General features: G+C 36.5%; 1 protein-coding gene across 2 annotated transcripts in view; it reads right to left on the bottom strand.

Moving 5' to 3' along the window:
* The window catches only part of APLF (aprataxin and PNKP like factor), a 91,137-nt gene that overhangs the window by 59,803 nt on the left and 15,950 nt on the right, over positions 1-15,384 (bottom strand). For both annotated transcript variants that reach the window (XM_046659995.1, XM_046659996.1), the window contains exon 2: positions 13,497-13,568. In XM_046659995.1, coding sequence (XP_046515951.1) covers positions 13,497-13,568 — 72 coding nt within the window. The remainder of the gene's footprint in view (positions 1-13,496; positions 13,569-15,384) is intronic.

The raw sequence follows: 15,384 nt of genomic DNA on the forward strand, positions 1-15,384 counted from the left end.
TAGAATACTTTATGCCAATATATTTGTCAATATGTCCAAAATTTACAATTATCTTAAAGAATATACACTAAACTGACTGAAAAAAAAAGCATGTATATTTAGGTGTGAGTGTGTGGCTTGTTTAGAAAGGAGACTGAATGAGACACAATATTTTTTAAAATATCAATAATTAAAAATCTTTCTAATCTCTCCCCAAACCAGACCCAAATGGATTTAAAGATTTTTCTGAATATTCAAACTCTTCCCAAGACCAGAAAAAGATGGCAGACTCTCCAATTCCTTCAGTAAGGCTAATTTACCTTTTATTCTAAAAGCAGACAAGGGCAGTCAAAATACTGGCAAACCCAAACCCACGGTGAATCAAAGATATGAGCTACCTATATGAGAGGCCTATCTTTGATGTGTGCCTTTTAACATATCCATGGGATTATAAATGGGAACTTAAATAGACTACACTATAATTTTAGAAGTGGTACAAAGACTGCATTATCCCTGAGGAAATGGAACTAAAATACAAATCAACTTTCCATAGCTTTCTTTTGGAGTTAGCACTAAATATCAAAGAAAGATTGATGTGTACCCCCCAAAAAAGTTCCTCTCATTTTCAATGTCTTTTTTTCTTAATTTGGAAAGCATTCTTTTTACGTATTTATTCTACAAAATGAGTTGTGGAAAAGCTTTGTAGCATTTTATAACTATTTTCCAAGTACACTCATAATTTCATGGGAAGAAAAACAATCACAAGTCAGGAATTTTATTGTGCAACAGAAAAAACACAACCTTCCAAAGAAGTGTATTTTAAGGATCAATACCAAATGGGAAAAAAAAAAAAAAAAACCTTTTGCAATTTATACGTAGTTATGCAACTACTCCTTCAATCCACCAAGAACCAAAAAGAATAAGATTTTATTAAAATGAAATAAAAGCACTGACAGCTATGAACTCACCCTGAGGCTCTAACTAACCACTGGTGATACCGTCATTTACAGAGACCATCATTATTTTGCCTTTAAAATGTATTTTCTCCCTGCTGATACCAGACTGTGGATTAAATTTGAATGACACACAGAAAAGCTAACATACTCTCCTCATGAGCTAACATTATCTCCTCATGCACTATTTCTAAGAACTGGTGAGAGCTACAGCCTTTTTTAAAGGGAAATATTAGAGGAAAAAAAGACAAATTCATCCAATTTAAAAGGACAAATTTGTAATTGCCCTAACTACATTCACCTATCATTGTCAAAGCTACATTTTTATTTGATTGGATTTCTAATTTTAAGGAAAGCATGAAAATATTTAATCACTTCAACATAATTTGGAGTATACAGCATACAGAATGGATCACCAAACAAAACATTTGCAACTGCTGGGAAGATGGTGTTGTAGAAAGACTCTGAATTCACCTCCTCCTACAGACACAACAAATTTACAACTACCCTTGGAACAATTACCCCTGAGAGAGAATTGGAAGTTGGTTAAAAAGAACCCCCACAAAAAGGGACGGTACTGACTGAGGTGGAAGAGGCAGAAATTCCTTTCTGGAGAGGAAGAAGCCACATCCTAGCCATGGTGCTTCATGACCAGGAGCAATCCTAAGGTACAAAGCATTCCCTGGGGTAGCAGGGGATCTGAGCAGAACTTTGCCACAATAAGCAGATTTTGGACTCAGCACAACTGAGACAAGCATCATTAACACCTGGCTTTGCTGACTATTAACAACAATGGGGAATACTACCAGAAAAACTATCAAACATAAGGGAAGGAAAAAGCCTGCTCTTAAAGGGCCCACACACAAATTCACTCATTTCAGAAAGCAACCTAAAATCATCAGAAAGGTGCACAGTCCTTTGGTGAAAAGAGGCTCACATGATAGGTTCTGGGTGCATCTCAGTGAAAGGCAAAACCTCCCCAGGCTAGGACCATCTCCACTAGGACTGAAACATTGGTGCAGTGATTATTGTGACCTAGTACAGGCCTGCTGAGACAGACGTTGACAGATGCCACTGGAGTTCTTCCCCTGGCCCGTTAGCACAGGAGTCTGCCCCACCCACTAGAGTACCAATTTAATCCAGCTCAGCCAGGGCAGGCAGCCCACCCTACGGACTGGCCCCACCCAACAGCAAGCCCTCAGAAAACTTGTGGGCCTGCAAAGGCAGGATGTGTTAGACCTCTGCAACCAAGGGAAGTGGGTCTGCCTCTGTGAGGCAGGATGTATGTGAGGGGTGGGTCTGCATTGGCAGAGTGTGTGGGGCAGGGCAAGTGGGTCCACTTCAGCAGGTCAGGAAGTGTGCTTGGGGCAGGACTGCATTGATGGGGTGTGTGGGGGCTGCAGCTAGTGGGGCTTGTCAGCTACAGCAGACTTGTGCTTCTCAAACAGCCACATAGGGGATTGGCTCCACCTTTCAATGCCTGAAATGATTGTATGCTGCCATGCCTGGGTCTGGCCCCAATAAGGTGCACTACTGAGAAATCTGACAACAGCCTTGCAGGCCAGAGGCCTACAGCAATTGTAAGCCCCTGAGCCTAGCAACCAGCCAAGTTAGGGACCTACTCACTTAACATAAAAACTGCAGCAAGAATGTGCTATTAGACTCTGCATCCAACTGTGGTGGGGCTCCTCACACCCAATAAAGTGACTGAAGGGACCACAGCAGCCACACGCAGTTGAGCATTATAACTCAGCCAGCCTGGGGAACAGCCTAGCCTTCCCATGCACCAGCAGCAAGAGCAACCCTGCCAGAACAGAAGGACACACATAGCCCACACAGGCGACACCCCTGGAATATTTGGAACTGGTGACAAGATAGACATGCTCTGCTGGGCTCCATAAGGCATCTCTTACATAAGGCCAATTCTGTAAGCTCAGCAGATGTAGCTGATCTACTGAGTACATAGATATAAGCAAAGAGAAAGAGGCAAAATGAGGAGACAAAGGAATATGTTCCAAATAAGGGAACAAGACAAATACTCAGAAAAAAACCAAAACAAAACAGAGATAAACCACCCACCTGATAAAGAGCACAAACTAATAGTCATAAGGATGCTCACTGATCTTGGGAGGAGAATGGATGAATTTAGTGAGAACTTCAACAAAGAATTGGAAAATATGAAAAAGAACCAATCAGAAATGAGGAATCCAATAATGGAAATGACAAAATTCACTAGAGGGAATCAATTGCAGAATAGATGATACAGAAGAACAGATCAGCAAGCTGGACAAAAGACTAGAGGAAATCACCCAAGCTAAACAGATAAAAGAAAAAAGAATTTTAAAAAATGAGGACAGTCTAAGGGACCTCTGGGATGACATCAAGTGCACTAACATCCATATTATATGCGTCCCAGAAGGAGAAGAGAGAGAAAAATGGGCAGAGAATCTGTTTGAAGAAATAATAGCTGAAAACTTTCCTAACTTAAGAAAGGAAACAGACATCCCGGCACAGGAAGCACAGAGAGCACCAAAGAAGATGAACCCAAGTGGTCAACACCACGAAATATTATAATTAAAATGTCAAGAATTAAAGAGAGAATTCTAAAAGCTGCAAAAGAAAGGCAACAAGTTACACATAAAGGAAACTCCATAAAGCTGTCAGCTGACTTCTCAGCAGAAACCTTACAGGCTAGAAGGGAGTGACACAATATACGTAAAGTGCTGAAAGGAGAAAATCTACAGCCAAGAATACTCTACTCAGCAAGGTTATTATTCAGACTGTAAGGAGAGATAAAGAGTTTTCCAGACAAGCAAAAACTAAAGGAGTTTATCATCAATAAACTGGCCTCACAAGAAATGCTAAGGGGACTTATTTAAGTGGAAAAGAAAAGACTACAAATAGGAATAAGAAAATTACCAAAAATAAAGAAAATAAAATCACTGGTAAAGGCAAATATACAATAAAGGTAGCAGATCAACCACTTATGAAGCTAAAATGAAGGTCAAAAGACAAAAGTTACTAAAATTATCTATTCCCATGAAAAGAGGGTAATGGACACACATGCACAAAAAAGCAGTTAAATACGCTATCAAAAACATAAAGTGAGGGAGTAAAGAGTAGACCTTTCAGCAAGAGGTCAAACTTAAGACACTGACTTACTAATAGATTGCTATGTATGTAGGTTATTATATATGAACCTCATGGTAATCACAAACCAAAGCCTATAATAAATACACAAAAAATTAAGAGAAAGGAACACAAACATAATACTAAAGACAGCCATCAAACCACAAGGAAGAGAGGAAGAGAAGAAGAAAGGAATGGAGAACTATTAAAACACCCAGAGGAAAAGTAACAAAATGGCAATAAGTACATACTTATCAAGAGCTACTTTAAATATCAATGGACTAAATGCTCCAACCATAAGACATAGGGCAGCTGATTGGATAAAAAAACAAGACCCACAAATATGCAGCATACAAGAGACATACATCAGACCTAAAGACACTCACAAACTGAAAGTGAAGGGATGGAAAAAGATATTCCATGCAAATAGCAATGAAAAGAAAGCTTGGTAGCAATACTTACGTCAGACAAAATAGATTTTAAAACAAAAACAGTAAAAAGAGACAAAGATGGGCACGACATAATGATAAAGGGAACAATCCAACAAGAGGATATAATACTTGGAAACATCTATGGACCCTACACAGGAGCACCTAAATATATAAAGCAACTAACAGACAAAAAAAAGGAGAAATAGTAACACAATAATAGTAGGGGACTTTAACACTCCACTTACACCAATGGATAGATCATCCAAACAGCAGATCAATAAGGAAACATTGGCCTTAAATGACACATTAGATCAGATGTACTTAGTAGAGATATAGAGAACATTCCATCCAAAAACCACATAATACACATTCCTTTTGAATGCACATAGAATGTTCTCCAGGATAGATCACATATTAGGCCACAAAACAAGTCTCAATAAATTTAAGAAAACTGAAATAATACCATGCATCTTTTCTGACCACAACAGTAGGAAACTAGAAATCAGCTACAGGAAGAAAATTGGAAAAGCCACAAATATGTGGAGATTAAACAAAACGCTACTGAGCAATGACTGGGTCATTGAAGAAATCAAAGGATAAATCAAAAAATACCTGGAAACAAAAGAAAATGAAAATACGACATGCCAAAATTTATGGGCTACAGCAAAAGTGGTTCTAAGAGGGAAGTTTACAGTAATACAGACCTACCTCAAAAAATAGGAAAAATCTCAAATAACCAATCTAAGAGTGCACCTAAAGGAATTGGAGAAAGAAGAACAAACAGAGCCCAAAATGAGTAGAAGGAAGGAAGTAATAAAAATGAGAGCAGAAATAAATGAAATAGAGACTAAAAAACAATAGAAAAGAAATAACGAAGAACTGGTTCTTTGAAAAGATAAACAAAATTGACAAACCTTTAGCTAGACTCACCAAGAAATAAAGAGAGAAGCCTCAAATAAATAAAAACAGAAGTGAAAAGAGGAGAAATCACAACGGACACCTCAGAAATACAAAAGATAATGAGAGAATACTATGAAAAGTTATATGCCAACAAACTGGATAATCTAGAAGAAACGGATAAATTCTTAGAATCATACAACCTTCCAAAACTAAATCAAGAAGAAACAGAATTTGAATGGACCAATCACCAGTAAGGGGATTGAAACAGTAATTTAAAACCCCCAAAAAATAAAAGTCCAGGACCAGTCGGCCTCCCTGGTGAATTCTATCAAACATTCAAAGAAGACTTAATACCTATCCTTGAACTCTTCCAGAAAATTGAAGAGGAGGAGAAGCTTCCTAACTCATTCTACAAGGCCAACATTACCTTGATACCAAAACCAGACAAGAACAACACAAAAAAAGAAAATTACAGGCCAGTATCACTGATGAACATCAATGTAAAAATCCTCAACAAGACACTAGCAAATCAAATACAACAATACATTAAAAAGATCATACACCATGATCAAGTAGGATTTATTCCATGGATTCAGGGATGGTTCACCATCTGTAAATCAATCAACATGATACACCACATTAACAAAATGAAGAATAAAAATCACCTGATCATCTCAATAGATGCAAAGAAAGCATCTGATGAGATACAGCAGCAATTTAAGACAAAAACTCTGAATAAAATGGGTATAGAAGGAAAGTACCTCAACATAATAAAGGCCACATATGACAAACCCACAGCTAATATCACACTCAACAGAGAAAAACTGAAAGCTTTCCTTCTAAGAGCAGGAACTAGACAAAGATGCCCACTTTTGCCACACCTATTTAACACAGTATTGGAAGGCCTAGCCAGAGCAATCAGGTAAAAAAAAGAAATAAAAGACATCCAAAATGGAAAGGAAGAAGTGAAACTGTCACTATTTGCAGATGACATGATCTTAATATAGAAAACCCTAAAGAATCCACCAAAAAACTTTTAGAAATAATAAATGAATACAGTCAAGTTGCAGGATACAAAATCAACATACAAAACTCAGTTGTGTTTCTGTACACTAACAACAAAGTAGCAGAAAGAGTAATTAAGAATACAATTCCATTTACAATTGCAACAAAAAGAATAAATTATCTAGGAATAAATTTAACCAAAGAGGTGAAAGATCTGTACAGTAAAAACTATAAAACATTGTTGAGGGGCTGGCCCAGTGGCGCAGCAGTTAAGTGCACACGTTCTGCTTCTCAGCAGCCCAGGGTTCGCCGGTTCAGATCCCGGATGCAGACACGGCACCGCTTGGCAAAAGCCATGCTGTGGTAGGCATCCCACATACAAAGTAGAGGAAGATGGGCATGGATGTTAGTGCAGAGCCAGTCTTCCTCAGCGAAAAGAGAAGGATTGGCAGTAGTTAGCTCAGGGCTAATCTTCCTCAAAATAAATAAATAAATAAATAAATTTTAAAAAATCATTGTTGAAAGAAATCAAAGATGACACAAAGAAATGGAAAGATAGAATGTGCTCATGGATTGGAAGAATTAACACAGTTAAAATGTCCATACTTCCTAAAGCAATCTACAGATTCAATACAATCCACATCAAAGTTCCAACAACATTTTTCACAGAAATAGAACAAAGAATCCTAAAATTTATATGGAACAACAAAAGACCCTGAACAGCCAAAGGAATCCTGAGAAAAAAGAACAAAGCTGGAGGTTTCACACTCCCTGATTTCAAAAGATACTACAAAGTTATAGTAATCAAAACAGCATAGTAGTGGCAGAAAAACAGACATATAGATCAATGGCACAGAACTGAGAGCCCAGAAATAAACCCACACATCCATGGACAGCTAAGTTTCGACAAGAGAGCCAAGAACATACAATGGAAAAAGCAAAGTCTCTTCAATAAATGGTATTGGGAAAACTAGACAGCCACATACAAAAGAATGAAAGTAGATCATTATCTTACACCATACACAAAAATTAACTCAAAATGGATTAAAGACTTGAATGTAAGACCTGAAACCATAAAACTCCTAGAAAAAAAACATAGGCAGTATGCTCTTCAACATCAGTCTTAGCAGCATATTTTCAAAAACCATGTCTGACCAGGTAAGGGAAACAAAAGAAAAAATAAACAAGTGGGACTATGTCAAACTAAAAAGCTTCTACACGGCAAAGGACCATCAACAAAATGAACAGACAATCTAACAACTGAGAGAAGATATCTGCAAACCATGTATCTGATAAGGGTTTAATATCCAAAATATACAAAGAACTCATACATCTCAACAACAAAAAACTAACAATCAAATTAAGAAATGGGCAAAGGATCTGAACAGACATTTTTTTCAAAGAAGATATACAGATGGCCAACGGGCACATGAAAAGATGTTCAACATCACTAATTATTAGAGAAATGCAAATCAAAACTATAATGAGATACTACCTCACACTCGTCAGAATGGCTATAACTAACAAGACAAGAAATAACAAGTGTTGGAGAGGATGTGGAGAAAACGGAATTCTCATACATTGCTGGTGGGAATGCAAACTGGGGCAGCCACTATGGAAACAGTATGGAGATTCCTCAAAAAAACTAAGACTAGAACTACCATATAATCCAGCTATTCCACTGCTGGGTATTTATCCAAAGATTATTAAAACATGAATGCGTAAAGATACATGCACCTCTAGCACCTCTATGTTCACTGCAGCATTATTCACAATAGCTAAGACTTGGGAACAACCTAAATGTCTATCAAGGGATGAAGAGATAAAGATGATGTGGTATATATACACAATGGACTACAACTCAGCCATAAAAAAGATGAAATCTTGCCATTTGTGATAATATGCATGGACCTTGAGGGTATCATGCTAAGTGAAATAAGTCAAATATTGTACGATCTCACTCATAAACAGAAGATAAAAACACCACCACCGACAAACAAACACATCGATACAGAGATTAGATTGGTTGTTACCAGAGGGCAAGTGGGGAGGGAGGAGGGTAAAGAGGTGATTAGGCTCATGTGTATTGATGGATAATAATTAGTCTTTGGGTGGTGAACATGATGTAATCCACACAGAAATCAAAATATAATGATGTACACCTGAAATTTATATAATGCTATAAATCAATGTTACCTCAATAAACAAATAAATTAAAAATAAAGCTTTCCCCCAAAAAATCTGCTGTATTCTGTTATATAGTTTTACAAAGGTTTTTTGAACTAAAACTTTTCTCTCAACATTTTATTACAATTGTGTATATAACTTGCTTTAGCAGATCAAGTAATTTGTGATTGACCAGGAAACAGAGAATAAATGATATTTAGCACACACTAAGTAAAATGAATGAACTGGAAGTTATTTACCCATTTATTCTCATTATTTTCAAGATCTTAAAACTTGCATTAACAATTAAGGTCTGTTTCAGAATTTCTGTAAATTTCTCTAAATTGCACCTTGAAGATGCACTAATAATAAGTAGCTGAATAAGTAAATAAATCTATTTCAAGGGAATAGCCATTTTATTGAAACTATATTAATATAAACAAGAAATCAAGCATTACATAAAGCATGGACCTAGATGCATATCACCAAGTCCAAGAAGTAGCTTTCCTTCAACTATTATAAATATAATAATTCTTGGAATAAAATTCAAAACCCAATTAAATATTTTTCTCAAAGAGCAATCAAATTCTAGTACTACAGTTGTGCAGTTCCTTAAAAACAAATACACTTTCCCCATGTCTTCCAGTGTTTGGTAGTTTCGTTTAAAGAAGTAATTACAGTACATTGTACTATTTTTCACACCTTTTTCATGTTGTAAATGTTCCATGATAATTTTTCTTTTCCCTGAGGAAGTTTAGCCCTGAGCTAACATCTGCTGCCAATCCTCCTCTTTTTGCTGAGGAAGACTGGCCCTGAGCTAACATCTGTGCCCATCTTCCTCTACTTTATACGTGGGATGCCTGCCACAGCACGGCTTGAGAAGCAGTGCGTACGTCCACACCCAGGATCCGAACTCCAGGCTGCAGAACCGGAATGTGTGAACCTAACCGCTGCACCACTGGGCCGGCCTCCCATAATAATTTTTTAGAGACATAACACATACAAGATATTATGTGTGAACCCAGCACCCAGTTTAAGAAAAAGAAAATTACCATTACCTTTGATGTCCCCTGTGAGTCGTTCCCTATCCCGTTCTCTTCTCAGTTCCCTCAGAGGTAAGTATTATCCTGATTTTTGTGTTTCCCACTTCCTTAACTTTCTTTATGGTTTTACTATCTATTTTTATAAGCTTGAAAATACTATTTATTTTGTGGGATTTTTAATCTTATATAAACGGAGCCATACTGTATGTATTCTTCCAATGCTTGCTTTTATCATTCAGTATTATGTTCCTGATTTTTAAAGATTTTTATTTTTTTTCTTTTTCTCCCCAAAGCCCCCCAGTACATAGTTGTATATTCTTCGTTGTGGGTCCTTCTAGTTGTGGCATGTGGGACGCTGCCTCAGCGTGGTTTGATGAGCAGTGCCATGTCCGCGCCCAGGATTCGAACCAACGAAACACTGGGCCGCCTGCAGTGGAGCGCACGAACTTAACCACTCGGCCACGGGGCCAGCCCCTTATGTTCCTGATTTTAATCCACATTTTTTCATGCTTTCACTGTAATTTATCTTCACTGTTATAGTATATTTCACAATATACTTACATATAGCATTATATATAGTTGGTATATATCACAATATGTTTATCGATTCTACTGTTGTGGAAATTTATGTTGCTTCCAGTTTTTCACTACTGTATAAAGAATTTTGTATTTCAGGTGCTTGTACATTTTGTTGGATGTGTGTTGTGAGGTCTGGCACGCCTGTATCTTTGGGAAGTAACGTCAAGCTATTTTCCAAAGTGGCTGTACCATTTAAGCTCCCACCCACAGTTTATAACTATTCTACTTGTTCTACATCCTCACCAATACTTGAAATTGTTAGACTTTTCATTTTTGCCAATCTGTTGGGTGTGAAATGGTATCTTATTGTGGTTTCATTTACATTTCTCCACTTAAAAAGGAGGCTGAACGCCTTTTCATGTTTACCGACGAGTCAGGTTTCCACTGCCATAATGTGCCTCTCAAGGCTTTGGCCCACTTTTCTACCGAATTATCTTTTTCTCATTGATTGAAGGCATTTGCCATATATTTTGGATGTCACTCCTTTGCCAATCATATGTGTTTTAAACATCTTCTCCCTGTTGTATTTTTCATTTCATTTCAATATAGCATCTTTTGATAAACAAAGGTTCTTAATTTTAATGTAATTGGCTTTTTTTAATCTTCCTTTGACAGTTTCTGCTTTTATATCTTACTTAAAAACTCTTCCTTAGTCTGTCATAAAAGTTTTTTCCTAAATTGTCTTCTAACAGTTTTATAGTTTTGACTTTCACATTTAACCCACCTCGAATTGATTTTTGTGTATAGTTTGAGGTAGGGGACTAAATTTTATTCCCAAACAAATAACAACTGTCCCAGTAACATTTACTGATAAAAAGTCCTCTTCTCCACTGATACACAATGCCAGCTCTGGCCCAAATCAAATTCCCACATAGATAAGCCTGAATCTAAGGTTGCTTTGAGTTCTAAAATTCTATTCACTTGAAGGCACTAAAACTTCTTGTGAAGATAAATCAACAATAAGTTTTAACTTCAAGAATTTTTTTTTAAAGAAGAGAACACCAAATGGCAAGAGAATCCTGACTTGGGAAATAAAACGGGAAAAACTACTGCATAGGGTTCAAAGAACCTGAGTTCTATTTCCCATGCGACAGCTTGCTGACTACATAGAATCAGACATTCTCCAGTTGTCAAAAATAATGGTACCAAGAAAAGGGTAAAAAATATTTACCTTTCTCTCATTTCTATAAGCTCACATTTACCAGAAAGTTCATAACATTATACTAAGAAATATTTAAAAGATAAATATAAACAAAGGTATAATTTAAATAAACTTCATCATCCCAAATTTTACTTTTATATGTATAACCTAATGAGGAATTTTTGCTCTAGCTTCTAACTTTGTATCAACCACAGTTTGGTGCTCAAACTTGTTGACTTCATATAGTTGTCTTACATGAGTACAATCTATTTGAAGACCAAGTAAAGGCGAAGAATATTTTCTAAAAGGTGTCTTGAACATCATGGAACGCCCATGCAGAAATGTGACCCACTTCATAATGGATAAAGTTTAACTCGAAGAGAGAATTCTCCATTAATAAAATCACCTTTAATTTAAGTGTACTTATTTTATATTATTAATACTCTTTTGAATAGTCACAGAAGTTCAAAATATATCGGAATACTTTTCATCTAAGTATAGACCCAACTCCAGTTAAGAATCTTTATGAAGGCAATTCGGAAAACATTCTAGTTTTTACAATAAAAATGTCCTTGATTAACACTGAGAAAAAGTATAAATAAGTTTTAAAATATGCATGCATTAGTAAAACTGATGGTTTCCTAATGGCCTATTTTTGACACATAAAAAATTTAATGCCATGTAAATTTCGTTATAAGGGTTTCTTCTTAGCAGTGAGTAAATAAGAGTCTAAAAAGAAAATCTAATATTTATTCAGTTGTTCACAATTCAGTTGATTAACTTGCTCACAAATAAATGTGCTGAGTTCTTAAAATGGATCATTTCATCGTTTACTACTCTGTTACTGTGAATTTTTCAGACGTTATTTGAGGCGAAAACAAAGCTGCAACAAACGATAGGAATTAGAGGCAATAACCACTGTTTTTATAAGTGGAATAAAGAGTACTGTTGGTTTTTTAATTTTCTGTGACATGTGCATCCATGGTTAGTAGGATCTGAATACTAATTATACAAACCTAGAAAAGTCTAGAAACCTACTGTAGAAGCTGATATTCTCTGCTTTGGTATCAAAAATAACCAAAAATGTAATCATCAGGGACTATTTAAATGTTACACTCATCAAACAATTAAGTACTCACTATAAGTCCTCATTTCATTAACATGAATTGTAGAGCAGTAAATCTAAACAATGTAGAAAGTAAGTAGTAAGTTGCGGGCCTTCCACTTGAGGAGCCAGGTGTACTACTTGCCATAATTGCTATTAATGATATGCTCTATCAGAAAAGGCAGGATAAGGAATTAGAGATTCCTATACTCCTAATCTTAATGTGCTTCAGCAACAACAAAAACAAATTTCATTTCAGGCCATAGTAGCTTATGGAAAATGTGTTAGAAATTAGGTACTAGAAAATAGCAGAATTCTGTAAAAATCCAGGACATTCCCACTCCTAGAAATGCCACATATAGTTCTCACTGCAGCGTTATAAAGGAATGAATTTTGTTCCATAATAATTTCACCACAACAGCATGTGGTCCCGAATAAAGGGACCCTCATACACGCATTTCACTCTCATGTGCAAAAGATTCTGCAAAAGAAAAGGAATAATCACCCAGCGTATTCTCAGAAACTGCTGTCCCTACAGAGCATCGGCGCTCAAAATATAAAGCAGGCAATTAAAATTCTATCCCTCACCAGGAACTTTCAAATTAAAGTTATTTTTAAAACCCTAAAGTTGAACAAGGTATAAATTTTAGAAATAATCAACTGTATACACAGAGTAAAGAAATCTGTTAAAACACAACCCTATAACACCTAAGCGGCTTTGGTTGCTACCCGACCCCAAAAAGACCAAACATTACATAGTTAAGTGCTTTCTTAGAGGCTCTTGCTTGTAATATCCAATTTTGAACAAAATCATAAGGTATACATGAACTGGGAGTCATCTTTCATTAAAATTCTAACTACATAAAGTAACACGGCCCTGTGAGAAAATAGGTAGTTTCAATAGTTTAAATCTTTCTCTCCCAATTATCTTCTGGCAATAAGAAGGATATATTCTGACATTAATTCCCTATTCCCTTAACCTTAGAAAATAATCCCCTCTCATCAGGAGCTGGAAAAAGGTGAGAAACAAAAGAAGTTAAAATAAGTCATTGATAACGTATTTACCGGTTTGATTCGAAGCTGACCATCTGCCACCTCAAGAATGGCATGTCTTCTGGATACTCTCTTGTCTGTTATCTACAGGGGAAAAAATTAAAAATTTCAAACACAGCCACCTCCCTAAAAAACAATAACAGCAACAACAACAAAAAAAACCATAGCCCCGTTTCTGCAATTAGTAGGCTAGATATGAAATATATTATTCATTCAACAACTATATAACGAAATGACTATCCTCACTGAACAGATAATGAAACAACTCAGAGATTAAGGGACCTGCTCAAGGTCATAGAAGAATAAATGGCAGAGCAAGAGACTCAAGCTCGGAATCTAACAGATCCCAAAACCTTGCATGATGATTTCCATATAAGACAGACAGACGGTGGGGATTCTTATCAATAAAAATCATAAAATGAGAAAAAAATCTATATAATATGTACTCACTAGGAAACATTTCAAATACAGGAAAGACATAGTATTTTATAACGACAAAAGTTTTCAAAAAGCAGCAGTCTGGCAAATGTAACAGGTATGACTACAAGCTCTGGGGTCAGGCAGACCCGTATTTGAGCTCTGGGGCTGTCAGCAGTAGTTAAGAGAATGGAAGGCAGGAGGGGGAGTAGGGAAAACCAAATATTTACAGTGAAGAAGAGATCATCACCTATTTTTCAAAATATATATTGGCTTCCTGTTTTGAGCCAACAGTGTCCTACTTATGCTCACAATCATTTCTGCATACCAAAGTTTAAAAACTGTTTGCACTTTAAATGCTGAAATTGTCAATCAAGACTTCCCTGCCTGGCTATAAACACAACACTTAAGATGGCCTTTGTAATTTGTGGCTGATACATCATGAAAACATTTTAAGCACTCCCCTTACTTAATACCATAATTATTTGGCCCATCTCTCAGTTATCTTATATCAAGTCTGATATTTTCCACATCAGGACCAAAATTATCAGTAAAACCAGACTACAGCAATGCCTAAATTCAATTAAACCCATTAGTTCTGTAAAAATGTGAAACTGCCAGGAATCAGTACTCACTGTTTTCAACCAGAGAGTAGTTCTTAAGGCTGTGATTATATAAAAATAGTAACATCAGGCATGACAGCAGGATGAATTCCAAATACATGAATTTTCCACACAGCTACAGTTAATTTTTATAACATTTTTTAAAATAAAATATTTCAGGGACTGGCCCCATGGCATAGTAGTTAAGTTCATCGTGCTCTGCTTCAGCAGCCAGGGTTTATGGTTTGGATCCCAGGCACAGACCTACACCACTCATCAGCCATGCTGTGGTGGTGTCCCACAATCAAAATAGAGGAAGACTGGCACAAATGTTAGCTGAGGGCTAATGTTCCTCAAGGGAAAAAAAAAAAGAGGAAGATTGGCAACAGATGTTAGCTCAGGGTGACTCTTCCTCAGCAAAAAAAATAATAATAATAATAAAGTATTTTAAAGGTAGCCTATTTAAAACATATCCACTGTTAGCCACAACAGCTATTTCAAAAAGGTAAATATAAATAATCTATTCTATCAGAAAAGAGAGGAGAGAAATTTGGAAGTTCCTACAGTCTTTCCTATAACGTGCCTTAGTGGGCCAAAAACAACAGCAGTCATCTAATAACCCACTTTACCATTTGCATAGATTTTATCTTTCTAAAAAAAATTTTTTTACTAAGGAAGATTCGCCCAGAGCTAACATCTGTTGCCAATCTTCCTCTTTTTCTTTTTGCCTGAGGAAGATTAGCTCTGAGCTAACATCTGCACCAGTCTTCATCTATTTTGTATGTGGGTCACGGCCACAGCATGGCTGATGAGTAGAGTAGGTCCACACCCAGTAAGTCCCAACCTGTGAACCTGGGCCACCAAAGCGGGGCATGTAGAAT

This window comes from Equus quagga, chromosome 5 (assembly GCF_021613505.1).
Source record: "Equus quagga isolate Etosha38 chromosome 5, UCLA_HA_Equagga_1.0, whole genome shotgun sequence".
In the NCBI taxonomy this organism is placed as follows: Eukaryota; Metazoa; Chordata; class Mammalia; order Perissodactyla; family Equidae; genus Equus; species Equus quagga.